This window comes from Pseudomyrmex gracilis, unplaced genomic scaffold, assembly GCF_002006095.1.
Source record: "Pseudomyrmex gracilis isolate BER0280 unplaced genomic scaffold, ASM200609v1 scaffold_116, whole genome shotgun sequence".
NCBI classification, from domain to species: domain Eukaryota; kingdom Metazoa; phylum Arthropoda; class Insecta; order Hymenoptera; family Formicidae; genus Pseudomyrmex; species Pseudomyrmex gracilis.
Genome location: NW_018020700.1, coordinates 139,823 through 167,608, shown reverse-complemented (window position 1 = coordinate 167,608; position 27,786 = coordinate 139,823). Strand labels below are relative to the sequence as shown.

At 38.5% G+C, this 27,786-nt stretch overlaps 2 protein-coding genes across 9 annotated transcripts; both read right to left on the bottom strand.

Moving 5' to 3' along the window:
• Nucleotides 1–195: 195 nt before the first annotated feature.
• LOC109856360 (catenin alpha) lies at nt 196–7,153 on the bottom strand. 4 transcript variants are annotated; one of them, XM_020431510.1, is made up of 8 exons: nt 6,914–7,153; nt 5,711–6,047; nt 4,889–5,621; nt 3,394–3,627; nt 2,648–3,253; nt 1,865–2,542; nt 1,752–1,754; nt 196–1,570 (listed from the first exon to the last, which is right to left on the bottom strand). In XM_020431510.1, the coding sequence occupies exons 2-8, from the start codon at nt 6,025–6,027 to the stop codon at nt 1,406–1,408; spliced, it is 2,736 nt and encodes a 911-aa protein (XP_020287099.1). In that variant the 5' UTR covers nt 6,028–6,047; nt 6,914–7,153; the 3' UTR covers nt 196–1,405. The 4 variants fall into 4 exon arrangements, with proteins under 4 accessions (XP_020287099.1, XP_020287100.1, XP_020287101.1 ...); XM_020431511.1 differs by having other exon boundaries at nt 5,711–6,044; XM_020431512.1 differs by lacking the exon at nt 6,914–7,153 and adding an exon at nt 6,668–6,897.
• A 5,221-nt stretch (nt 7,154–12,374) lies between these two features.
• Nucleotides 12,375–27,756, bottom strand: LOC109856367 (mucin-5AC-like). Of its 5 annotated transcripts, none has more exons than XM_020431534.1 (10): nt 26,290–27,756; nt 24,372–24,779; nt 20,781–20,852; nt 17,616–17,940; nt 16,039–16,207; nt 15,393–15,573; nt 14,962–15,233; nt 14,393–14,891; nt 14,155–14,292; nt 12,375–14,052 (listed from the first exon to the last, which is right to left on the bottom strand). In XM_020431534.1, exons 2-10 carry the CDS (start codon nt 24,670–24,672, stop codon nt 13,652–13,654), a joined length of 2,358 nt encoding a protein of 785 aa, XP_020287123.1. In that variant the 5' UTR covers nt 24,673–24,779; nt 26,290–27,756; the 3' UTR covers nt 12,375–13,651. The 5 variants fall into 5 exon arrangements, with proteins under 5 accessions (XP_020287123.1, XP_020287124.1, XP_020287125.1 ...); XM_020431535.1 differs by having other exon boundaries at nt 26,886–27,756; XM_020431536.1 differs by lacking the exon at nt 20,781–20,852.
• Nucleotides 27,757–27,786: the final 30 nt, after the last annotated feature.

The window sequence follows — 27,786 nt, the reverse complement described above, 5'->3', positions numbered from 1 at the left end:
ATTAGGTCTTATTTATCGATCTTATATGAGCTTGATCAACAGGAAGTGATTGAGCTTCTGAAAGTTTTCCCACATGATAAAAGGACAATACAAGTTCAACGTTGTGAGATATTGCGCGTTTCAAAAATATTTTTACAGACACTAAAAATAACTGTTATATAGTAATATAAAAAATACATGTCATATAAAAAAAAATACAAATTGATAATAAAGAATATTTTGCTTCCAAAAAATAAATTATGGAAAATATATTGGGAGTTTTTGCAATTTGTTACACGGATAAGTATCACTTTTGTTGCTTATCACTATTATTATCTTTATAAAATACTGCAATTGATAATTAACTTGATGTGAAACGCTAACGCGTATCTTGATCTATAAGTGTTGAACATGAAATAAAACCTTGTATACACGAGAGATAATTGTACAATCTTTTAAATTCACTAAACAGATATAATTTGAAAATCATTGTTCTATTTGGGCCCTTTGAATATTGAAGATATATATGTATAAATATGTATATACGATTGTGTTAGCTTTTTTTTAAGGTATTTATCGCGCAACGATGTCAAAAACCATTATATTATGCTCAAAAAGTCCGTACAATTATTTTTGTCGATGCAATAAACACTAACACGTAAACAAATTACTTATTCGGATAGACGCATACTAATGCATATTGTGCTGAATTGCGAGTCGGCAACGTCGCACGCGTCTAATCAAATCTGTTATTTTGCTCAAACAAAAATGGTAAAATGACTTCATGTTCGATATAAAGATTATTTTATAAAAAAGTGGCATTAAAAAACGCTTAAATGTAACTTCGGATATGACGGACGCTTACAAGGTCTTTCACTTGAAACATAGTTTAAATTGGAAGAGTAAATAATAGATTCTACGCGACAAATATCTTATTTCGTGTTATTGAAAATTTTCTTTCAAAAAAAATTCCATTGGTTATTTATTAAGATTATACAGTTTTTTATTTTACTATTGTGTACTCGGATAAGATCCGACATGAGTGACAAACTTACAGATATCCCCCAAGTTTAACATAATTATTCGAAATAGTAATTCGGTTAAAAGATGTAAAAATTTAAACTGAGAAATCGCATCCTTCTCTTTTCCAATAAGTCTGTGTACAATTGTCGGACCTTAAGAGAGAACTAATAATATGTTACGTATATATATTTTATATACATATACATATACATATATAAAATATATAGTGTATACCACACGTAACGTTTGTATAACCAACAGATATTCTAATGATTTGCATTTTAAACTGCGTCGAAAATAAAACAATATCTTGGTTTTGCAATGCTCGAAAGGTGATGCCATATAATTAATATATTATCTACTGTTTTTTTTTATGTACTTATACGCAAAAGTTCGGGAGAGCTTATACGCTCTCGGTGGGACTCTGAAATTCCGAAAGCGCGTGTATAGGATTCTGCACCTTCTTTTGCGAACCTTTACGTACTTTCGCTCTTACTTCTTCTGGCCTCTCAGGACGTACCAACGGTTTCTTCTCCGGAGCCTTCATCTTCCATATGACGATAGGAGACTAATCGAAACAAATGATAAACGTGTATTAACAAATATACATACATATACATAAATATACATTTTTTTCATAACTTAGTGCAGCGTCGTGCTCGGGAAATATAAAATATGTTTGGCATTGTAATTAATATTAATTTTTTTTAATATTTGATGGGTGATTTTTTAAATTGACATATACTTACATACTAAAAATCCACGAGTATTAATGAGTGTTGGCGAAGAAGAACGTTTGTTAAATGTTGTTAATAAACAGCACTATTTACTGTAAATTGCTAAATAAAATGATGAAACTCACCGTTACCGTAGATTGTCGTGGATACTTGGTTGATGCGACGTAGGAAGCCTTCACAGTAAGCACGACGGCGTTCATTAAGTTTTTGGCAGCCTGTATGAGAGAGGTTGCACTGTCTAGGCCGGAGACAATCAGCTCACCACTGATATTTTGCACGTCTGCTTTTACTTTACTCGTGATGTTCATCTGGTGACAATAAAGCGCTATGCGTTGCAAATACGCCAGGAGATCTTTCTTCGTGGAGCTTTCCGGACACTGATCGGCAATTTGCCTGGTCAATTTGTCCAGCTTCGTGCCGGCTTCTGAGATTTTCTTCGCCGCGTTTATGACGTCCATCGTTGTCTTAAGAGGACCTCGGCCGCGAGTGAAGTCCGTCATTTCCATCATGATCATGCACATGTACTTGGCCAGAACGATGATATCATTACCGGCGTCGTCCCATTTTGCCACTTCCTTATCAAACTTGAGCTTCTCACTTTTAAAATATTCAACTTGCTGCAGAATTTTCTGCTTATCTTCTTCCGGCATCTTTCTCATCGCCTCACGAGCAGTTGTAATGCCACTGATCTCCGGATATTCATCCACGCCGTGCTCACCTGTCTGAGCACTGGACTTACTGCGCGTCTCCAATGTATAATGTTCATCCAATTCTACGTCTTCGGGATCTAGATCTTCGTCCGCCTAAAAATAAAAAGAGAAAAACCAACGAATTAAAAGCACGATGAGAAGAGAGAGAGATGAGAATAGTTGCGAGAAACTTGTAAAAACCAAAAACTTCTTTCATACCCTGTTCATAAGCACAGCTCGCCTGATTTCACGAACTCCGTCGTAAACGAGCCTGGACGCGTCAATGAAATCGTTCTCGTCCACTTCCTGCGCTGGATTGCTGCGTAGAGCATTTACAGCTTCCTCTACTCGTTGCTCGAAGTTGGGCATTACTTGTTTTCTAAGAACCTTCACCGCTTCGAGAACTCGTTTGGTATAGATGCACGGCTCGTAGTTGTCCATCTCGGCCTGCACTACGTTGCACACTCTGGCCGAACGGCCGAGTATTGCACCCGCATGTCTGTCCAGAGTGTCGGCGTCACCGGGTCTCACTTGTAACGCCAGCACGCACTTGTTAACGTCGTCCAAGATATGATTCTCGGAAACAGCAAGAAAATCATCTATCGTCGTAATATCGTCTACAGCTTCTGTCAGAACGCGCATCTGATTCTCCCATGCTTGGCGGAACACTTTCATATTTTCTTTCGCTACGTCTGTATTACGCGCCGCCCAGACACGGGCGGCATTGATCACCTGCGGGCAGAGATTCTCGATTTGTGCCGCGGCATAACGGACCATCTTTACGCCGTCTTCGTTGTTGGACATGCTGCACACTAAATTAGCGACCTATTCCAAGGCAATAAATACAATTCTATTTATTATTATATAAAGAAAAATATACTTGTTTCAAACAAACGATCTTGTAAGATAAAAAAAATATCTCGAAAGAACGATATTTTCGAGAAATCATTTAAAAATAGACTTGCCTCAACCAATTTGTTTGCGTGTTCTGTAAAGATGAGAGCATATTCTTCTACTTCCTTGACCCAGCCTTTCTCTGCCGCTTCGTACAGAGCCTGTAACGGCGCGTTTGTTTCTAGAAAACTATCTGATACGTGATCCACCACGGCTTTGCGCAGCTGTCGACGAAGATCACGAGTCTTTCTACACATGTGATCTATCGCTCTCTCCAGGCCTTCAGATTGTTCCTTAACTCCCATCTGTTGAAATGTATTTATTACAAGATTGGTTAAGCAGGAAGAGAGATTTATTGAGACTTTTATATATACTTTCAATTTTTACATAGCTGCGAAGAATTGCTCAACATTTCATATCATTAGTATGTTAGTTTAAACTCAATTTGTGTCGCAAAAATAAATAGAAATGTATTATAACAAAGTAACATATGTGAATCAATACCATAAATATATGTATATATATATATATATATATGCATATACAGGATGTCCGACAATTAATGTAAAATCTCTCATAGGCAGGTAGGAGTAAAACTGAATCGAAAAGTCCTGAACCATTTTTTTCTATTACATATAATAAAGAAGTAATTATTGAATAAATCAAGCCAATCAGCGCCGACCTTTAGTCAAACGCACGTCAGTGAACCATGGATGAATCACCATGAACCACCTGGTGTGCGTCAGCATTCCGCTCGGCTCACTGACGTGCGCCTGGCTAAAGGTCGGCGCTGATTGGCTTGATTTATCCGATAATTACTCCTTTATTATATGTATAATAGAAAAAAATGGTTCAGAACTTTTCGACTCAGTTTTACTCCTTCTACCTGCCTACGAGAGATTTTACACTAATTTTCGGACACCCTGTATGTATATATATGCACATATACATGTGTTAATAAACATACAAAATGTTTCCCAGAATATATTACTTACACTGTAACATGATAGTTTAGCGATATATTTGCAGCAAGCATTATTCTCTAATATTCTCTACACTCCTCTAAGCTAATCTATTGTTTTGTTCAGCATTTTATAATTTGTACTTAGACGTTTTGTTATTTACATAACTACCAAGTGATATTAATCGCTTAATGTTCGTATAAACGTGTGAAAAATTAGACAATCAAGTAAACAAATTGTTGGCATACAGAGCTAATAATGATCTAACAATTAGTGCTGGTTAACTGAATAAAAAGTATGCAACGCGGTAGAATGTGAGAGATCTAACAAAATATGTGTAGAAACCCGCAGAAAATACTTCAATAAATATGCAACCAAAATACAAACAAAAAATGTTGGATTATACTCCGCATATTTACCCGTTTCCCACCCCGAGCGCGCTGTAACTGGCCATCACCAACAAAAACAAATCAATAGAATATACATTTTCATACATTTACAAAAAGAATAGATCGTGTGTATAAATGATACAAATTGTTGGGTACAATTTAACACAATGTACATAATTAACAAGTAGAATGTATAATAGCGACTCTCTACTTACATTATTCATGTATTCGCTCAGAAGATCTTGCAGCGCTTGTCTAACGGCGTTGCACTCAGCGACAATGCGTTCTCTGCGCTCGTCCCGAGTACACGACGAATCCGCCATCAAAGCGGCTCCGCTAATAATGCTCTCCAATCGTTCCTCGAGACTCGGCCGTGTGCGAACCTCATTGTACGCGAGCGGAGACATGACCATTCTCTCATCGAAGTCGTCCAACGCGGCGGCCAGTTCGCCCGGACCGTCATAAGGATGTTGACTGTCGGGCGGCGTTTTTCCTTGAGCAACATCATTTATCGTGTTGACAGCTTCGCAGACCTGCTTCAAGACGTAATCTCGATTTGCCTTGGCCGCCGCCAGGTCGGGATGCTGCACGAACACCTTGGAAGCAGTAAGCAACATAGTGGAATGTTTTTTCAAAACCGCCCGAGCTGCCGCCAAGTCGTCTCTTAGTTGCGGATCCTTCAGTTCTTGCTGGCGTTTGGCCGCCTGTTGAATCAATTCCGCAGCATTCCTGCCGAACTCCTTGATATTCTGAATCAATTCGCCTTGCGATGAGGCATTTTTCAGCTTCTTCAGATCGTCTTCAACAACGTACAATGACTTCAAGAGCAAATGAACGTCAACCATGTCTGCCAATATGAGCAGACGCGTCACCGCTGACAATAAATTTCGTGCGGCACGCACCATGTTGCCGCGTTTCAACGATGAACACGGATCTTCAGAGAATTCCCTATATAAACAATTTATATATTGAACATAAAATAGTATGATAGAATATAACATTTTGCAAAATTATATTACAAATAAAAGAGATAGTACCTAGCAGCAATGCTCATTGCTGCACCTGTTTTTCTCACTTCTTCCACAGCACTTAACATTTCTGCTGTAATATCTGGATTTTCATAAGCGATCTTTTCACCTTTTTCAATAAAATTGGCGGTTGCTTTTTCTACAGTTCCAACAAGCGCGCTAGCTCTCTTTGACTTTCCTTTCTTTTTTTTGCTTGGACCTTTTGTGTTTACTAATGTAGTGACTTGGAGCACCAATGGCTCCAATGTCTTCTCTACTGACATGGTTCTTATCTCCAAGTTTTTGGGATCCCATTTCAGAGTAATTGGTCCAAAATGATCAGACATGTTTGTAATATTAATATCTACTGTACAAAACAAAATTTCATGTTTTGTTTAAAATCAGTATTGCTTAACACATTTTAAAAAATAATTAGTTGATATTGTTTAGGACATTTTACAAAATAATTAATTGTCAGTTATTCTCAAATAATAAACTTATTTTCCACAAACTTAGTGAATAAGAATGATGTATATTTAAAATAAAACTTGTATAAATCCAAATGACTTATCAGAAAGTAAAGTTTAATGAGAAATAACACAATTTTGTGGTATCAATAACAAGAAATTTCAATATACTATCAATGTTGTTATCTCCCACTGACCTTTACTTCTAAGTTATATTTGAGAATATTTCTGAAGCTATATATATTTTCTCTTCCAATTATATATACATATATATATATATATATATATATGTGTGTGTGTGTGTGTGTGTGTGTAAATTGATTAATTAAACAAGTGTCATTTTCAAACAAAAAAAATACTTTTCAAGCATAGAAATTTATTTTTTTTTAGTTTTAATCTTTCAGCTCTTCTACATTTCCTCTGCCTTTTTATTCTCATAAACATTTACAAAAAATGTGTTTGACATTAAAACATTGACCTATCCTGTACATAAGAAATCCTCAACATAGAAATTACTCACGTAACGAACAAGGCAAAACGTGTGTTGGTCGTTTCGTTAAAATAAATACGTATCTTTGATAATTTCTCCCGATTTTAAGCGTGTTTGGCAAAAGTGTAAAAAATTGGAAGAATTTTTATAATAATGATACACGTATATATTTTCGTCTCATTTGCCACGAGTTCGAGATATTGAGAAGAGAATTCTCAACACACACGCGTCAATAGGAGCGAAAGTAACACGGGAACGAAAATGAACTTGGCCTACCTGCATCAAAATCGAGAGAAATACCGTAATTTTCTCGCGTCGTCAGTAGCGGCGAGCTTGTGTACGACACAACGTTTTCTGTCGACACATTAAATAGTTAGAATACTAGGATACACTTGACAAACTGCTCGAGACACCGTTGCGTAAATTCGGAAGTAAAGTCGTCGGTTATCGGAGGCGCCTCATCATCTCTTTGGCATTCGCTTGTGTGTTCGCCTCTCGTTCGCTCTCCAAGTCTGACGTCATTATTTCCGCTGAACTCGAGAGATACAGAACGCGCCTACGCCCGAAATTTAAGTCGCGTTTCGATGCAATGACCAGAGAATCAACGCGAATGGTGCGCTTGCACTACGCCGATTCGTTGACACGACGGTCGCTACGACAGTCATCAGTGCGGTAACCAATCAGCGTCTTCTTCGCTCATAGAAACAAGCCGAATGGTTTTCCCGAGAAATAAGACGACCATCCTCCTTGTACAAGGTGTTCTTAAATTCACGATGACTCGCGACTCAAAATGATTACCATGTAGTGACCGCGCATTTCAAGCACTCGCTGTGTTATGTGGCTTTTGTAAAATTGAAAAGAAAAACAACAGCTAAACTATTTATCAGTTTATTTGTGTGCAAGTCAGTCACAAGTGAAAGACGCGCCGGTCAAGTTTACGAGCTCAACGATGAGACAGATCTTATTAGAATCAATTTTACATGCGAATCGCGGAGATATAAGAGCTAATAGATAATTTTATTTCTAAAAATCCGCAATTCCAGTTGCGATACGCGACAAACGTGTTACCGTTCGATCGAATAAGGTATGTATGATGCGTTTTGCTTTGCACGTATTTTCAATTAAAAAAATATGTGTGAACCAGTTGCTAGGTGTTCGTGCAAAACTTTTTTAATTTATTTTAAACATGTAATTAATACACATAATTTGAATTACATTCAACTTGAAAATTCGGCTATACTGCTTGATTTGCATCACACACAGACAAAGCCTACCCTACCATAGTTATTAAAATGCTATATTTCACGTCACGTGTACTATAGTTTTTGGTTAGCAAGATAGGATCTTGCTGGGAACGTACTCGAAGTATCAAATCTATTTTCCTATAGAAAGTAAAAAATTCATTGCGAAAGACATGTTAACCAGAAGTCAAACTCGGATCCCCCACATGGGATCTCCGTGCAAATTTTGCGAGAATTTCATCTAATGCCGAACTAGAAAAGAAAGCGGAAAATCTGGATCTAACTTCTAATCAAAGTCTTTTTCGCAATGAATTTTTTAATTTCTATAGTGGGATAAATTTCTATAGTTGGATATTTTGTCTATATGTGGTGCAAATCAAGCATCCTAGATGATTTTTTATATTGAATTCAATTCAAATTATTTCAATTTAATTCAAATTATTGAATTCAATTCAATTATTATTATACATATTAATTTACACGTTTATAATAAATAAAAAAATATATTTTGCACGAACATTTAGCACATTGGCTCACACGAGCGAATTAATCTTCGCTTTGATACTGTGTGAACTGAAGTCTGTTATTAAATTTGTTAAAAAATTATGTGTATCACAAATTTTACATTATACTCAATAAGTAAAATTGGAAAATGTACAAGTATTAAGAACGACAAACGTTAGCGCAATTTAGTTTTGTAGATTCGTATTTTAATTTCGAATTATTTGTAATGTTCGCTGTGTAGATTGTTTATATGTTTCCGATTGGTGTGGAACTCACGAAAGAGAATCGAACGAACATGTTCGCATCGACATCGCAACTGTAGACACTTAATTTCTAAACACTAGCCACTAGAAAGGCAGATCCGATTTTGATTTTCACACTCGGTCTTTCAATCTGCCTTTGAGGATTCTCGTGCTCGACTGGCGAGCGGACAACTCTCGTGTGCAGGTATATGCGGACGCATTAGCAGTTTACAGTCTGGAAGGATTGGCTCTCCGCATCAAAGTTTTCTTGTATGCAACTGCATTTGCACGACGCGGGGAAGAAATACAGATCGCTATTACACAGCTACAAATCTTTCGTTCGAAATATATATATAAATATTGTTTTTTTTTTTTTTTTTGATCGCTAGTGTAACTCATACGTACGGCATAAAAGCGCATAGTGTTCTCGCCCATGCTTATTATTCTCGGATCGACAGTCTGAGAAAGCTCGACCATTTGTTATTGCTACATTTCTCAAGATGAAATACGCACTGGATAATATTCGTTTTTATGTCAAACTGAAAAGTTTATTTTTTTCTAAAGCTATCTCATAATTTCACGTATTTTATATATTTCTCTTTACATTATTCTAATTAAAAACAGTTTGGAAACGTGTGTTTTGAGCTATTCTATCGCGCCATATTTATATATGTATATCTTTAAAAAAGACTCGAAAAGTATAAAATGTATCGTGCGCAATCTCTATTTTGTAAATCGAATGTCGAGCCGAGAATTCCAAGTCGACGCAAATACTAGACGAAGAGAATAATATCGGGTAAATGTCATTCTTAAATTTAAATCTTTATTGTAACAGACCGTGTTGAAATTTTATCGCGCACACACTATTTCTGTTGTTTTCTTTTTATTAACAAAAGTGTTACGTGTGCGAAGAGATCAGACCTCTTTTTGATGGTATGTATCTTAAAAACGTTCGGCTCTCTTTCTTTTCCTTCTTTCTTTCACACAACACAGCCGCGCGACATGCAGACAAAAAAAGCACACACACGCACGCATACACCGCACACATTTCTTTCCTTATTCCGCCGCCTCACTTTTATGCACATAGCAGATTGATCAAAGTATGTCATAAAACATATTGTACAAGTCGAGGCGTTATAACAAAATTCGACATAGACTACAACAATAATAACGTTCTTACAACATGCTTATTTTTACACACATTTATCTCGCTTGTCACTCGCCACTCGTCCGACTTGATAGAATTATATTAGGACAAGGCGTATATACGTCAAAGTTAACGTATTATCATTCACCGGTGTAACAGATGTTGAATCGGACACAGCTCATCGCACTAATATCATTTCTTACCCTCCCGTTCTCTCTAGCATTGTCTCTCTTTTTTGCATATATTTAATAGTATTTATATAGTATCTTACAAGTGTTTTCTTTACGCACTTTTTTCCTGTTTTTTTGTTTTCATCTTTTATGCGTGTATATACGTACAATTTTCTTTTTCTCTCTCATTCCCTCTCATTCACTCGTTTGCTTACATTTTTCTTTTATATACAGAATTTTTTTTCTTATTGATTTTTAGAGTATTAATTAATAGATGATAATTAGCACATCTATCTATGCTGTAAACGATTGAAAGATTGATCTGTTCTTAAACGCTATAAGACGCTAAAGGTTTATTCATTACTTATATCACATTCTTTAATATACACATCTTATTCGCCACGCTTAAACATTAGTATATTCTCGTTATTCTTAATCTACTATCGTGGTAAACTATTTCACAGAATTTGATGCGATCTCGTCACTTCAACAAGATTATTTACACGGATCTGTTAAATCGTTCGAGTTTGCATAATTAGTTTCCTGACAACGATTTCAATCAAAGAGCAAATGCATACTCTCCATGTCATTTCTCGACTCTATTTTTTGTCGACACTTTCTCTGTACACTTCTGTATTCCAGATCCATTCGTTAGCTATACATTTCTGGCGCATGCCATAGGGCATTACACTATCATCATTGCACGGATTTAGTTTCAAGGTCGGATAAAAAACATTTTCATTGAACAATAATGTTGTGTTGCAACTTTGTTGACTAGTACCTCAGAAATCCAGATGTTTGTTCATTCGTCTCCATTGCAAGCTGAAATTTGTTTCTTGACCCAATATGATATGAATAATGACCCAATACATTTCCAGATATATAGAGCACAATGTGCAACATTATGACATTGGACTAATTAATTTTATATAATTGTATATGTTTTTTACTTTTTTTCTTCTCTTTTTTCAATGGATGATAAAAAAATAGTTTTAACGAAAAAAAATGAAGAAATTTATACTTCGTATTTCAAGTATAAATATCAAGTTTTAGTGTGAGAAGATTTGAGGAAAAAACGGGGCTGCAACGTAAAAATCTCCAACATGTAAAAGCTGTATTGTGTTTAAAGAACTCTCTTGTGTTGCGTCAAATTTATCTGTAAACGGAAATTGTCAGATAGTGACGTGATATAAAAAACCGAATTATAGTAGCCGGAGTGCACTTATATGAATGTGTGATTTCATAGTTCATCCGTTAAGGCACGCATTAACATCTCAATTCGAACCGCGTTGACGATAGTATCTGAATAAGTTAAAGAATTATTAAACATGAAATATATATTACGCCATTACAGCCAATGAACCACCACAATACAATGGTAAACGGAAATTTTATATATACATAATATAAAAAGAAAATAATGAAATTATAGCAACATCAAAATATATAATAATATGATACAACACATTATTTTAGTGTTCTTTACGAAATTGCATATTTTTGGTAAATCTCTTTCCAATATTATGCAAAAATCATACATCGTCACGTAAATGTGTATAATAGAAAAGACCGGGGATCGTTACAATGCACACGATAAGAGAACATAACATTTTGTAAATCCTTTACAACGAAATCAACATGAAATCAATGTGTTTATAGCGAGCTACAATTTTGAACGCATAACGAATGGAAAAGAGCAAGTTATGTATTATACATATAAGATAATAAAAACATATATAATATATATAAGAGATATGTATATACATATAATAAATACAAAGGAATAAATATACTTAAGTGTATTATTAAAAATCTATACTATTTTTTTTTTTGTAATTAGATAATGCTTCTTTTCCGGTTTTGATGTATTATGAATATGAAAAACTTTTTTTGCTATTATAGTGATAATAAAATTAAACAGACAGATCTCTGTATAGAGTTCAATATCCGTCCTCCACAGCCACACTAAACTATAAAACTTGAAGAACTCATCGTAATCTTCAATACATTTCACACACTGTCCGATTAACGATGCTAAATGATTAAACTCTCTCAAAGCAACGCGTACTGTGCTCTTTACTAAACAACATAAAGCTTTTAATCATCATTTAAATATTTAATCAATTTTTTTTACAATGTCTCTATTGCAACAATGTTTTATAAAATCTAGCAATTTTTCTTTTTGTCTCTCTCTCTCTCTCTCTGTTTCTCGACCTCCCTCCTTTTTCTCGATATATACCAGTGACAATTTAAATAAATTTTATATACGAAAAGAATGATAATTTAAATAATTTTTTATATACAAAAAATTTTTTTATCGCAAGTTAAAATTTTTTATTACGAAACAAGACCTTTTGGAAAAAAATTTGGAAAATCTTGAAGTAATATACATATACATATATATATATATATATACACACACACATACATATATGTGTGTGTATATATTATATAGTACATATAATATAAAAACATTTTAAAAACGTCAACATGTCAAAGTAAGTTTCACCAAAAAGAACTGATTAAGAATTCCTCGTATACATACATACTACAAAAAAAGTTTTTTGACTGTAGAAATAAGAATCCATAGTACATAATTGTTATATTCCAATCCAGTCCTTCGCGTGCTCGATCTGTTTACGCCTAAAATTTTTATAAGTGGAATTAACTTAAAAAAATCAGTGATTATCGAATATTTATCCACTCAATGGCGTTACAGTCCAAGTCGGACCTAGGTCTCATAAATTTTGGATTTTGCGACAATTTTTCTCTTTCTTACATTTGTTATCGTGTACATTTATCATGTGCAAGATTCAATATTTCACAAGCGTAAGAAATCTACAGTTTCAAGTGAAGTCACTTAAGTTTAGGGGAGAAGTATACATCGTATTGATGTCCTGAAAAGACATCGATCTCAATTGATCGATATTATGATATATGTGTGTATATAGTTTATTTAAGAAACTTGGTAAAGGTTTTCTTAAGTAAACTTAACATTTAATTTATACGGTAAACTAACTTGAATAATAAAAGCTGTGTATATATCACATGCACTATATACGCTGCGAAACAGTAAAGCGGTTCTGCAGAAGGAAATATGTTTTCTCTTCCCCTTCTATACTCTGACTTATTCCAGCTCTATTATTCTGTAATTATTAAACAAAACTTTCGTTATTGTTGCACAACTATTTTGTCATACGTTTGTCTACGCAGATTCACAACGCGCGCGTTCTGATTGTAACTTTTCAAAGTTACAGAATAGGCCAGCAGCCGACCGATCAACGACTGAAAGAGAACGGTATATAGAAGAGGACACTCTTTCTCCTCTTACAGAATCGAATTCATTGCTTCGAAGTGTGCGTTTGTTGAAATATTTCTCTTACATTTTCTGAGTCAAATTTTTTTTTCAGAACAATTTTGATACCGCCCGAATATTTAGTTAGTTGTTCAAAATGCGCAAACCTCTTCGGTGTTAAAAATAGTCCGCCTAACGGACAAAGATTTTACTTGTATACGATTTTTCACGATGATTACGCCTTGTTTTTTTTCCAATGTCGCTAAATCAACTCAATATCGTATTTAAACGATTCGCCGATCCTCACAAACAAACAACAAAAGATAGATCTACTACGGATGAATATAGATACTTTGACAATCCAGACTTCAATATTCCAGCATGATCAAATTTTTCTCATCTTTCCTTGATTCTGTCAGACGGTCGAGTTTGAAGTTGACGGAGGTTGCGTATTAGGAGCTGTTGTCGACGGGGGCGTCGACGCTGACGGTGAACTCACCACAACGACCGGTTTGACCAAAGTCGTAGTATTGAGATATTGAGCGTTTACGAGCGGCATCTGTCCCACGGACTTGAGGATCGGCGTAGTGATCATCTTGCCTGCGAGACTAGATGGCGCGAGAATGTGAGCGGTTACTTGGTTACCTTGAGAAACAACGGTCATCGGTGTGACAATAGGAGTCAAACCGGACAGGGGCGTGTGCTGACCGACAATGTGGGCTATACTTTCTGTAGATGGAACGTTTTGCATCATTGTCGAACCCGGCTTGCCTGTGGCGGTTTGAAGCGACACTCCCGCGTGACTTAAGGTTAATCCTGCAATTACAAAATAATAAACACATTATTGTAGTTTATACGATGCCGCAGCATTGTTTTACACTCGGTAACAGGGCAAATTTAATGCGTAAATATATGTACCATTTGCAGGAAGTATATTTAATTCCGCACCACCAGGAAGTCTTGCTAATTCTGAGCCGTTACCTCCAACTAGTGTTACACCACCAACCATCTTATGTGTTGTCTGCGCGTCTCCCGTCCTTATTCTCGTTTGGGTGTCTGTATAATAAAACATTTTTATTGAAGAAAACAATAAACAAAAAAAATTTCAACGCTTTACAATTACGATTAAAATCTGTTTATAAATTTTTACACTCACTTGAAACATTCAGCGCGGGAGAATGCGTGGCAAGGACTAACGGTCGGCCTTCGTTTCCCGAGTGTACAAAAGTGACCGGTCTAACGTCACTCGCAGACGACTGCACGGCTAACGCCAGCGGTCGATCGTTATTAGACAGATTTGAGTGCATTAACGTCACTCTATTGTCATTAGCGGTGGACGAATGAACGACCAGTGCTACAGGCCTTGCCTCATTTCCTGCGTTCGGTTGTACAGCAATAAGCGGTCTGGATTGATCCGAAGAATTTTGTACTGCTAACGTTAACGGTCTGGAACCTTCGTTATTTCCAGTGGTGTGAGCAACCAACAACTGCCGTGTATCACCGGGTATCACCCTAAGACCAGGCGCGATTTGTTGCAATGTCGGTACAATTGTCGCAAGACCTTGAGTTGTGTTTAACATTTGAGCGTTGATTGGCAAGTGCAGTTGATGCGGTTGCTGCACTATACTTGTGGTGGGTGATGTGGTGATCTTTTCCTAAAAAAAAGTACATATATATATTATTGTCTTTTGTGTGTGTGTGTGAGAAAGATAAAAAAGTACATACCTGCGTTAAAGTAGGGATGCTAAGTGTGGATACAGTTCCAGAAGTCGAGCTTACAGGCGGACTTTCTCTAGAACTTCCTCGCGCATGATTTAAATCTTGCGTTTGACAAACAATACCCGTAGTCGTGGCTTGATGGATGTTAGAAGTTGTACTAGGGGATTGCTGTTGTACAACTTGAGAAGAGCTAGTCGTCGTCACGCTGTTTAAGTTGCTTGTATTGTTGTACCTTGTGCCATTTCGTGGTAGTCCAGTGACATCCATCTCCGTATTTTCTAAAATTTGACAAAAAGCTTTTTGTAAGCATATAAAAAACATATCGATAGAAAGTCGCAACACAGAAGAGCTTTTTTACGAGATAAGAAAATTATATTACTCTTCAATACATAAATTTTCTTTAAATAAATAAGATTTATAATAATATAGTGTTTTACCATTTTTTACCAATACGTCCGTTCCTGAATTTTGTTCCAGTAAAAGAGAATTGATGTCAATGTGATCCCAATTTGCGTTAATTTCTTTCTTCAGTGCTGCCAGTTTCTGTTGATTGGCAATTTTTTCTTTAGCAAGTCTTTCTATTTCATGCTCCATTTCTCGTTCTCTTTTCCTCAGTGCCTGTAAGACAAAAACACATTTTATCTTTATCTTTTCTGATAATCACATTGCATTTTATGTAACAAAATAAACATGTCTTTTCATAAAAATCTAGCGCACATCTGTTCGTGACGTGATACTGATGATGACCACGCAAAGTTGGAGTTATACAGATCGATATAACTAATATTCTTAATAAAACAAAAACAAAAAAAGAAAAATTATTGCACACGAATGTAACTAGAGACGGGACGATATACGAGAAGAGTAGTAGGAAAATATATGGCTAGAATCGGATCACACGAAGTAAAAGATAAGATAATAGGAAGAAATGAAAGGATAAGATGAGAGGAATTTTCCCGTGCGACTGTTTCTTGCGTGTAAATAGTACAGAAATACATACGTAAACTGCAGTTTCAAAAATGGAGACTTTAGATATTTCTGCATATTACAATTTCTTTTTACATCACCACAGTACAAGGATACCTGTATATATTTGTTTGCTGCATGGAGAATGGAGAGATTTGAAGACTTTTTCTCATCTTGAGAGGGTAGCTGCCTCTTCAAAAATTCGAAACACTCTTTGAGATGTGCTCTACGGTTCTTCTCCAGCTTATTGTGCACTTCCCTTGTGCCAGATCGGATTACGCATTGTCTATATAAAAAAATATTTGAGAAAAAACAAGTTTTGGTTTTTTTGGTTAACCCTTTTGGTACGAAGAATGACTATAGTCATTCATATTACAGAGTAAAAAGTACAGACAATAAGCCAAATGTTTTAATTTAAAAAAGAAATAAAAAAAAAGAAAAAGAAAAAGAAAAATAAAAATAAAATAAATTATATATTTCTCTAGAAATGTGCGTGAAGACAGTCTGACGCGCTTATGTGATGTTAAACAGCGCATTTTGCCGTACCGAAAGGGTTAAAACATACGAACACGTACGTTTTGCTAAATAAACAACACATATATACACATATGTAATGGATTAATGAGTTAATTTTGTAAGAAGCAAAAAGAGAGCAATGCGCAAGCAAAAACAAAATAACAAAATTGACTTCACATTAATGAAGTTTTTTATTTAACATTTTATAAAGAATTATCTAATAACAAATTTTGCAATAGAAATCGCACAATGGCAAAAGTGGAAAGTGCTGCAACTGCGGTTTTAAACAATAATAGTTTGTGATAAAATCTAAATTCAAAACTATTTGCCAAGCGTGTGTAAAAGAAAGCATTCCCAAAAACCAAATCTTTATGTTCGTATTAATAAAACAATATATAGATAGGCAATAAATGTCGAAATATAATTCTATTTCACATGGGATGCGTAAATACTCTTTTAATTTATACAATAAGTCTTCTATAAAGAAATAAAGGTAGAGAAAAGAAAGTTTTGCAGCTATATCTATCGTTGTATGGCGGCGCGATCTTACCGGCGTAACCGCTACTACGCGTTATCGCCGAGCGACGCATCGTGCACGTGCCATTCACCCTGGACACGTGCACGAGTGTAAATAGGTATAGCGCAGCTTGTAACGTAGGCAACGACATCGCCTGTGCACGTCGAGAGGAGAAGAGAGGAGAGGAGAGGAGAGGAGAGAAGAGGAGAGAAGGTGAAGCGTGAACGTGTGAAGCAACAGGCTGACATATCGACTCGTAGTGGAATATGCTGGTGACGGTGCGTAAATTTATGTCCATAGATTGATGAAGGAAGAAAAGGAGGAAGCAGAAAGAGAGAGAATCGCACATCAGACAACGTCAAATATTGTATAAATGTAAAATGCAAATAAACAATATAATCTTATCCTTTATCACTTCGCAAGCAGATGTTATTTTAACAAAGATTTCAATTACGCAACTAAATCAAGATTACAAATTTCGCGATAAGTTAGCTTCAACTGCCGCATGAATGACGAGCTCATTCAAGTGTCATTAAAGACCTACGATAAATCTAAATAATCAAGAGATAGCGAAAAGATAACAAGAAATAAAAGAATTAAAAAAATAAATAAAAAAACAATAAAATAAAAAATAAAATACGAAATAGTAACACAACCTTACCCAGTCCGATGTTTCTTATTGTCGTGGCTCGCTTCGACATCAACGACGAGATTGCCCACACATTGAGCCTGAGCTTGATTTGGATTGTGATTCTCCATATAATGATTGTGTGTACTGTGATGATCATTTTGATGATGTTGTGGTTGCTGTTGTTGCGATTGATGTTGTTGCACTGTGTGATGAGGATGAGACGTAGAATGAAGCGAAGTCAGCTGAACGGAACTTGATCCGGTTGAGGACGACGTGATTCGAGTGCTAGAGACCACAGGATTTCCTCGGGATACAATCGACACATTTGTCCTGTTGTTTTCTAGCGGTTCTTCCTCTGTAAAATCGATAAAAAGGCTTGAATAAAATTTTGATTTTATCCATTATGTTCACAGTCATCGAACAACTATTTTTGGTTTGCAACACTTTATCGAATACGCGCGAAAATAATCTCTCCGGGAATTTACTTCCAGAGTCGCGCGCAACGCGGCGCGATAAATTAGCGCAGCACGTGTGCAACACGCATACGGTTAACTCATTCATGTACGCGAGTCGTCTTGGCAGCGGCTCGTCGCATAGTTCGTCGCTTCCTAAATCTATTCTTGACGCCTGAAAGACGCACAACATACCTAAATACGTATTCCGCGAGGAGTGGCAATAAGTATAATAAGTATTCGAGAGTATCGAGTCAATACAACTCGTGCATGTGCATACACTGACGGGAAATGAATCGCATCGTCGTGAGGGGAAGGCCGATTCCCCTTCTCGATGTGCCATTCTCTTTCAGCCGCTGCATGTCGGTCAACTGACGCTAGAATAAAACGACACGCGAAGTAGGGGAACTATACTACTCTTCCTCTCGCGCAATGTGACTTATTTTTCGCGACAGTGTACAAATAGTTGATTCACACAATTCTCTTTGTATATTTTTATTTATTTTTTTATTTAATTATTTAATTTTTTTGTCTTACACTCGACTCTCAAGATGTTCGACCTGTGACAGTGCACATTTTACTTTTAATAATTTTGTAACATTTTTTATTAAGTTAAGACAATGTATGTAAGGAGAGAAATTTTCTATTGTCCAATACTTAGTTATAAGATGATTATTAATTTAAGTGTATATCACCAACTAAAGATGACTTAGAATTAAAGTTAAAACATTATTGATAGAGATATATTTGTATTTAACATGTTATTTGCATTACGCTCTGCTTCTGTGACTCATATTTGTCGAATTTAATAAATTTATTTAATTGTTTGTTTCCCACAGTTATTTCTGACAGTTATGAAAAACGAATTTGAAAACTAGGACATTCTCTCAACCGTGTGATATGTAAAAGACAGAAGAAGAATCAATATCAGTAGGGATGATTCTTATAAGTAGAATTAGTTGAAGTGATTATAGAGAAGATCAATAAAAAACATTTTAAATCTCCAGTTTTACTGCAGTTTTATGACCAAGAAATCTCACCGAATAGATAGTGTCGTATCCACTTTTTTTTGGGTGGCGATGGGATCCAGTCGGCGTTTTGTTTTGACGGTTTCTCATCGTTAATGATGTCGATTATACCGACGACCTTCGTCGGTGTCGTAGCCGTCGTCGTGAGCGGCGACAAACTGTTCGCACCGGTAAAGCCACTCACAACGTCGTTCGCCTCATCGACAACGTCAATGCCGACGACGGCGTCACGCGCATTAAGACTCATGCGTGATTGCATTATTGCCGGCGACGTAATCCCATCTGGTACTAGGAAAATACCCATCTTCTCGAACAAAAAAAAAAAAAAAAATGTCGATCAGAATATGACCGTGACTTCCACTTGGCTTCTTCACGAGGAAGATCAATCGGTCGCGCGTTATATTCAGCTCTCTGATATCGCGCGACGGCACAGCCGTCGTCAACGTGCCGAATGATTTAGTTCTTGCGATGAGCGCCGTCCTCTATCGGATGAATCCGACAAGGGTACGAACGAGAAGACCGCGCGAAAAAATGCAAAACACGCGCAGCCAAGAGAAAAAGAGAGAGAGAGAGAGAGAGGAGTCTGCGATGGCGGCAGAGACGGCGGTGGTGACGACGACAGAGGAGAAAGGGGAGAAAGAGACGACGGTGGCGACAGGGAACGGACGATACGCGTGCGAGGTCACCCGCTCTAGGAAAAATCCGGACTTTCGAAACGTGTCCGCAACCAGGTGTCCAGAAACTTGCACAGATAGTTTCAAAAAGGTCGCACCGCTCAGCCTATTCACCTCATGGACGATCCTTGAAGAAACATCTTTCGATGCAGACTATTCGACAGAAATTACGTGAAAATCGGTCGTCACCGCGGCTCATCGTGCGTCGCGCCGATTTGAAGCAATTTTATAACGCACGAAGAACAATTTGCGAAAGAACTTTATAGAGAAGAGAAACTGTGCAATTTGAAGTTTCGAAGAACTGCGGACACTGTTTTATTTTCGCATTTTACATTACTCTCTCTCTCTCTCTCTCTACTTTTACGTGACTTTATAAGAAGAAGTTAACATATGCACACCGTGTATCACCGTCTCATTATCGTGATGTGCATTTTATTTTTAAAACTGCAATTCGGAGAATCGCGCGCACCAGCTGATCTTGTTCTAGATTTGGCGATCGCGACCAACTGATCATGCGATCGTGTGCTTTTCGATGGAGCGAACAAAAAGGCCGGATTGGCGATCAAGCGAAACTCTTTCCTCGTGAGTCGCGAGTACCGACTGGAGCGAGTCTAAACTTAAATGTCCGTTGCCGCCTCCAACTTGAGGATGACGTACTCGTGTGCCTCCTTTCTCACCAGACAGCAGTCGTGGAGGTGGCAAATGGCGCGCACTCCCCTCCCTATCTTTAACAGTGACATCTCCGTTCTCGCGGGAATTGCTTCCACTCAGCAATCTTGCCGCGGATACATATATATATATATATGTTCTATCCTTATCGTACCAAGAACTTATTTTGCGGTACAGCGACTCTAGTCAAGCGTATCAGGTCGCTTATGCTGCGATCAGAAGCTGCACGCGATGATATACTCCTAGCGCCAAATTTATCCAAGTATACATTTTCCATGCAGAGAAATATTGCTCCCGATTTTTACATTAAACAGTTAATCTCGTGCATAATATGTACAATTTTTGTCACATGCGGGCGCAAAACATACTTACCATCGATAATCAGCATCTTCTCTTCACAAAAGAGATCATCTATTTCTGTGCGTTCTCTCTTAAATTTGGCACCTAAAACCACACCGAAATAATCCACTTATATTAAATATTTCAAAGACTTTTTCCGACTTATAAAGTAAATATAAAAAAAATAGTGTATCTTATATCTTAAATTTAAAACTTAAATTTTTTCTTATTTAAGATAAAAAAAGTTTTTAATAGATGCAATTCTTTTTAGACTGCTGCCAGAAAATAGTGAATAATTTTTTCAATTTTCTTTCATTGAGAACTATAGATTCTCGAGCATTTTTAGATTATTATGTGTACACTTGCTATTTAATTTGAGCGATTGTTCTTTACCTGAGAAATGATAATAAGAACATTGCAACGCACATACGCATAAATATTTAAAAAAAGCAGCAGAACGCATTTTTTACACACGCGACACCGAGTCTCGTTTTCCTGTCTATCCCTACTTTTTCCAGCGCATCTCTCGAATCGTCAAGGTGGCTGGTGAATCCACAGGTCGATAAGATATGAAAAATTGAAAGAAGCGCGTCTCTCCACGTGTTAGCTCGGACAAGGAGAAGGGAGAGGACGAAGAATCCCCCTAGAAACGGCTCGGGAACAACACGATAGGAGGGAGATGAATGTGGTAGGGATAGCGATGGATCGTAAACGTGCAGTAGGTAGGTAGGGATTGCACGAGTGCATGAAGATGGGAGGGAAATTCAACTCGTCGAAGTAGCTCTGTCTCACTCTATCCGATCGTCCGCCGCCCCTCTACGCTGGCAAAAGAATCGGCAACATCGCAAATTGATCAACACGCCACGCGGCCGACGGTGCTTAGGGTGGGGATTTAGCTGGGGATAACAGGCGTGCGCATGTCAGCAGCCGGGGTGTCCGCGTGTTCACCGGTCGTTGCTGATTGCGCTTTGCACGCGCGCTCCATTCTAGGAGAGAAACATTGTACGAATCTTTATATCAAAAGTAATAAAAAAAAGTATTATTACTAAAAATTATTATATCTAAAAAAATATTTCAATTTGTTAGATTATTTAAAGATATGAATGAGCAAGAGAAAGAAAAAAAAATCACTTTTTTGTCGTATTTAAATTGAAAAGAACTAAGGTCTAGAAAAGGTCTTATTGTGTCCCTGCTCTTAGAATCAAATACAGAGTGCGAGAACGTGTCACGAATAATATAATTTCACTTGCGGAGTTTCTTGATGCAATACGGCGTAAAGCACAATCGCATTCACGACATTATAAAGTGGGATGCACAGTCTTAAATAGCCGTTTAACACACGTTGAACTTGTTAAATTACTCACCGTTGTGTTGCCGGTGCAACACGCACAACACGATAACAGACCGGATGCGCGGAGATAAAGAGCAAATTACGGCGTTTAAATCATCCGCATTATAATCGAGGTCGTGCGCGCGCGAGTGGCTCTCGCAAACTTTTCCATCTCGCAAGAGGACTCAAGTATGACCTTATCGTACATACTATATACAATATGTAGCACGCGATTCATAAGATATAAATATAATGTAATAGAATGTGCAACGCGTTTATTTTACTCTTTCTTGCTTCCGACTTTTAGAAACTATTTAAGTTCTCTTGGTGCATACTTTACACGTGATATTATCATATATGTAAAATACCAAAGGACTTATGAGATACACTCAGATTTTTACAAACTGATCTTGCATGACATGTTATAAATATGTTCTAGGTATAACTGATTTTAAATTTACATGAATAAAGATCTTTGTATTAATAAGTGACCATAGAGAAAAAGAGAATTAGAGAGAGAGAGAGAGGAGAGGGAGAACTTAACGATCACATGTGCAAGTAGATGGCGCGCTTGTGAATGAAGTGCGAGAGTAGCTGCCGCGCAGTAGTTTCAGAGTCAGTGACCGAACAGTCCTCCGTCACACCTCCGTCCTCTCCTCTAATCGCTCCGCCATGCGGTCGCACACGCGTGCGTACTCGGGATTTACTAACACCATGTCTTCTGTAGCAGCACCATGGTCACAGTGTTTCCTTTCTTTTCGTTCGTCTTATATCGCTTCATCTTTCCCTTTCCCTATGACGATTCGACCTCGTCAAGTACCTATGGTACTCTCCATCCCCCACTTAAATCACTCGACTTCCGCCACCCTCCAAGCTTCACCGAGTTGCTTGCCTTCTCCTCCCTCTCTTTTCCCACTTCTTCACTCCCATTCCTACATCTTTCCCTCTCTTCTCCATCTTTCTCTATTTCCACTCACTACTTCTACGTACAAACGACTGAAATACAACTCCACGTTTTGATTCTGGTACCACGAGAAGAGAAGATTCAAAACATGACAAATCAACCGAATCTTTCACATGTTCCCTTTTCATTCAAAAGTCTACTGTACTCTCTTTTCGTCTTTCTTTGCTCCGTAAAAAGTTCTCATCTATGATGTACTTTCGCGCGCAATACTAAAATTCTAACATCTCTTCGATGTTTCCAGAGCAATAACTGTATAATATATCCTGTAACAAATTAATATACTAAAGAAGCAAGACCATACTGTCAAACTATATAGCAAAGCTTTTGAGATGAATAAAAAACGGAGATAAGATAACCAGCGATTTCAGTCTCGTGTGTCATTGTGTTTTGCACGTCCTCGCAATCACGCACTCGTGTGCGCGATTTGCGAGGATTCGTCTCACAGGATTGGCGACCGTTCAAGTCGTTGACCCGGAAAAACGGCAATCGAAGGAGTGCACGACGCTGATGATCCGGTTAGTGATTATGATGGAGAGCAATGCGACTAGCCGATTGACTGATATAGGCTATATGTTTCCAGACGCGATATCACCGTTCATTGATTAAAATAAGAAGAAAAAAAAAACATGTTAATATCCTCTCTATAAAACAACAAGATAACATCTACATCAATGTCCTATTAGATTATGATAAAAGTTTTCCAGGATTTTATGTCTATGGACCAGTGCGTTATTTCTTCAAAATGTTTATCGTAGTTGAGAGACACTGCTGCGAGGTAAATCACACCTAATTTGGAGGCAGCAAACGCGATGGTTACCGCGTCATGTGTGCATATCAGTGTTTCTCAACCGAGTAAGTAAACGGCGATTGCCGAGAACATATAAAGCAAAACATGTTGTACCTGCTTACAAATACAATTTTTAACGTTGTTCTAGCGTATTTTGCTGATTCATCAACCAAGCTCCTCGTTTTATCTTACTTCAGCTATCAATGTTTAGAGATAAGACAGTGCACTTTGCGCATAAAATCCATCATGCATAATAAACTCAAATCGATATTGTTGCAATTATCGCGTTCATAACGATTTTACCTCTCTCTCTTTATCTGTTGCATCGAAAAACAGAGTGCGTGCTATATATTATTATTTTACTTTTAGTCGTTTTCGCAAGATCTCTTAATTTGTTCTCTCTTTATATGCAAAAATTTGTGATGAAAATATAAAATAATACGTTACAACGCAAGACGCAGTGCAACGTCGCTATACACGTCTCCCTGTGTTATAACAACGCGTCGTGAAAGGTCGCGCTGAGAAGCAGCGCGTGGTACTCACCACGTGGCTCAGTCGAAGTATAAGTGTGATTAGAGTGGGGCGACGCGGACGCGAACGAATGCTGGTCAGAGGAAGAGGTAGAGGTGCTTGCGAGACGCTCCCGCTTCTTCTCCTCTTGTTCGACATAGTAAGCTGCTTGCAGCAACGTTTCCAGGCTCATCCTGGGACCAATACACTGTTTCGTCGTATCAGACGTAGTAGGGAGCTGGCGAAGGTGGCGGTGATGATGATAATGGAGTTGCTCCGAATCTTTGTGTTCACTTGCGCTCGCTGAATAATCGTGATGCTGACTTCGCCGCATCAAACCGCCGGCGTTGCGGCGTTCGCCGACGCCGGCGATGAATCGGCAGGACCAAGCGGTGGTAAGCTGCTTTCTTTTTTCTCCTGCTGTCGGCCGCGCCTGGCAACCTGCGTGCAACAAGACAGTAAACGTACTTTTATAAGTATTCCGAAAAAAAAAAAAAATCGAATGACTTCCAAGTACAAACTGAATAAAGGAAGAGAATTGTCACGCGATGTTCTCACCTGACTACAGTCAACAAGATAAAGAATTTAATCTCAGCCCATTGTTTAGAATTTTTGATTATCGGACTCGCGGCGCGCGTCTAGAAGATGCAGTCCGAGAAGACACGTTCCACAATATTATACATCACGTGACGTACACGCGTGACGTAACGCAGTCGCGCGGGAAGCATTTCGTCCCTACTCTGGCCACCCACACTCGCACCGCTCTTGCAACGCATCGAAGCAAAACGTGCGCCGGCTTGGCGCAGGCGCATCGCAACGCGGCCAAAGCTTTTTCTGCAACGCAGAATAGCAATACGCATCGCGAGACTCGCATTACTCCGGTGTCGAGATTCGCGAGAGCAGATTTACTCGAAAAAGATCTTCCGGGAGAAAAGTAGATATATTTGCCTAAAAACGTACATTTTGTTCAGAGAAGATATGAGAAATGAGCTTTAAACATGTATACATCACGCAGAGAGAGTATACAAATTTTATACATGTATACACATAAAGTTCACACGAGATTTCCTTCTTAAAACTGAACCAAAGTTCATAAAAAAAAAGAGATAAACTATCCCGAAGAAACCTAACAGCCAGAAGCATAGAAAAGAGATAGAAAGAAATAGAATTCACAGATATCGTTTGAAGAAATCGCGATAAAACGACGAGGGCTTCGGGGAGGGGAGCAAATATGTACCTCGGCCGGCGAAATCGCGAAAGCGTACGATGTCGACGACGTGCGATCGCGCTCGCATTCTTCGCGGGAGACGTACGGGGTCGGACACGCGAAAATAGTGGTGGGAGCAAACGCGAGGCGCGACGGTTCATAGCGATTGACCAACACAGCAAGCTCGTCGGGCGCATACGCGGAACGTTTCCGACGGCGGCACGCGTTCCGCGTCGCGGAAAGCAGCGAAAAGTCACGAAGCGACACTCGTGCGATCTCCAAAAACTGACAAACCACATACACGTTGAAACGGGTCGACGATACACGCCAACACTGGCCAATCGCGACAATCGGCGCCCGTGACGTCATCGGCTGGCCGTTGCGCCATTGGTCGACTCTATTATGGGTATAGGAAACACGCCACGCAACCACCTCTATACACATGTTAATTAAATAGGCGCTAGTAACGGAGAAGATAATGGTTCGCTGAGGTTCAACCACGTTTATTCTTTCTCTCTCTCTCTCTCTTTCGCTAGCTCGCTCTTTCTCTCTGTCTCTCGTGCGCGCGCACTCCCTCTTTCTCTCACCTTCTCTCTATCTCCGTCTACATCCCTATCGCTCTTTCTTTTGACCGGGCGTGGTGTACGTGATCGTTCGAGTAAAAGAGAAAGGTAGCCGCAAAAATAAAAAGGAAAAAAAAAGAAACGATGAGGAAATTTATTGTACAGTCTCGCAAAAACTTACAGATTGAAACACGTTCTGATCCCGCACGTTCCGCGCACACAACGACCTGATCCAACACTGCAGCGGTAAATAATCGCTCTTGTTCTCTCTCTTTCCCGCTTTAAAATTCGCTCACTTTATTCTCGCTCTCTCTTTCTCTCTATCCCTCTATCTCTTTCCTCTCCCTCTCTATCTATCACTCCTGACGACGTATTTGTATGATCTTGTGAAGAGCGCGTGGTCACACTAGTGCTGCTGAAAAACGATAGAACGAGGGATCGAGAGAGTGTAGCCGAGCGTCTCGGCAAACCGATACGAAGGAGAAACGTCCGCGACAAGCCGACCGTTTCGAAGCGCGCGGCGAAACGCAGGTTATAACCTGATCGATCTAGCGCGTGGCGGTGGCATTTTACAAGTGCTGAAACCACTGCGCATCAAAGTGCCATGCCTGCTTGGCCACGATTCACGTGTCCGGGCACCGTGCCGCGAGCCAATCGTCGCGCGGTACGTGACGTCACTCCCGCTGTATCGACGAATGAGCGCGGCCCATGTGATGCAGCAACCCGCTGGCTGGGCGTGTGTGTAAACGTATCGTGGAACTTTCTGCCTGTTTCTACCTTCGTACGCTCGTTTGCCAGCTTTGCTCGTTCGGTTGCCAGGTCGTTATTCGATATTCGCGGTTCGTCGTTGTCGTCGCGGGTCGTATCGACGATCGGCCATCGAATCCCCGTGCGCTCCGTCGTCGGCGATCGTTTCCCCGTCTTTCTCGTTGTTTTTTCTCCACGACACAAAATGCTCCGTTGATGTAAAACTTCTAGATTTTTTTTTACATTACGTCGCACACGCTCAAAAACGCGCACGACACGAGATGCAAACGAACGCGCGAGACACAAAACACACCCGACACCCGGCTCGCCCGGGCAAACACTCACGGCTCCGATCTCGACAGCAGCGGCGACGGCGGCGCGTCACTCTCCACCACCTTTTGTCACGTTCCTTCTCTGTCACATGGATCGTATGCGCGACGTTGCCGCTTCTACCCATCGAGGACGAGGAGGAGGTACGTTCCATTGTTTACCTTTGCGAGCGCACGCGTCCACGAGGTTGCGTGAGGTGAGGTGCACCGCAGCTGTCAGAAATATGAATCTTTCTTTTTGTACAAAGCCACTTGTTAATCGAGCGCCTGTACGAGGCAAAGGATCGAATAAAACGTGAATCATTTGTAAACAAAAAACTAAACAGAGAAAACTTATGTATAAAATGTGTTATGTGTAAAGTCAAAGTAGCAATAATGACAGATTATTTACAAACTACATTGTAACAAACTATTTTTAATTAACATGTTTTAAAAATATGTATACACATGTTTACTTGAGAACACATCTTTATTTACAAATTTTTCATAAAATATGATACACACATGCATGCACATATGAATCAATATTATTACATCAGTGAGATATTTGCAAATTTACATATTGTACACAAAATTTTGTATGGAAAAATATTCAATATACA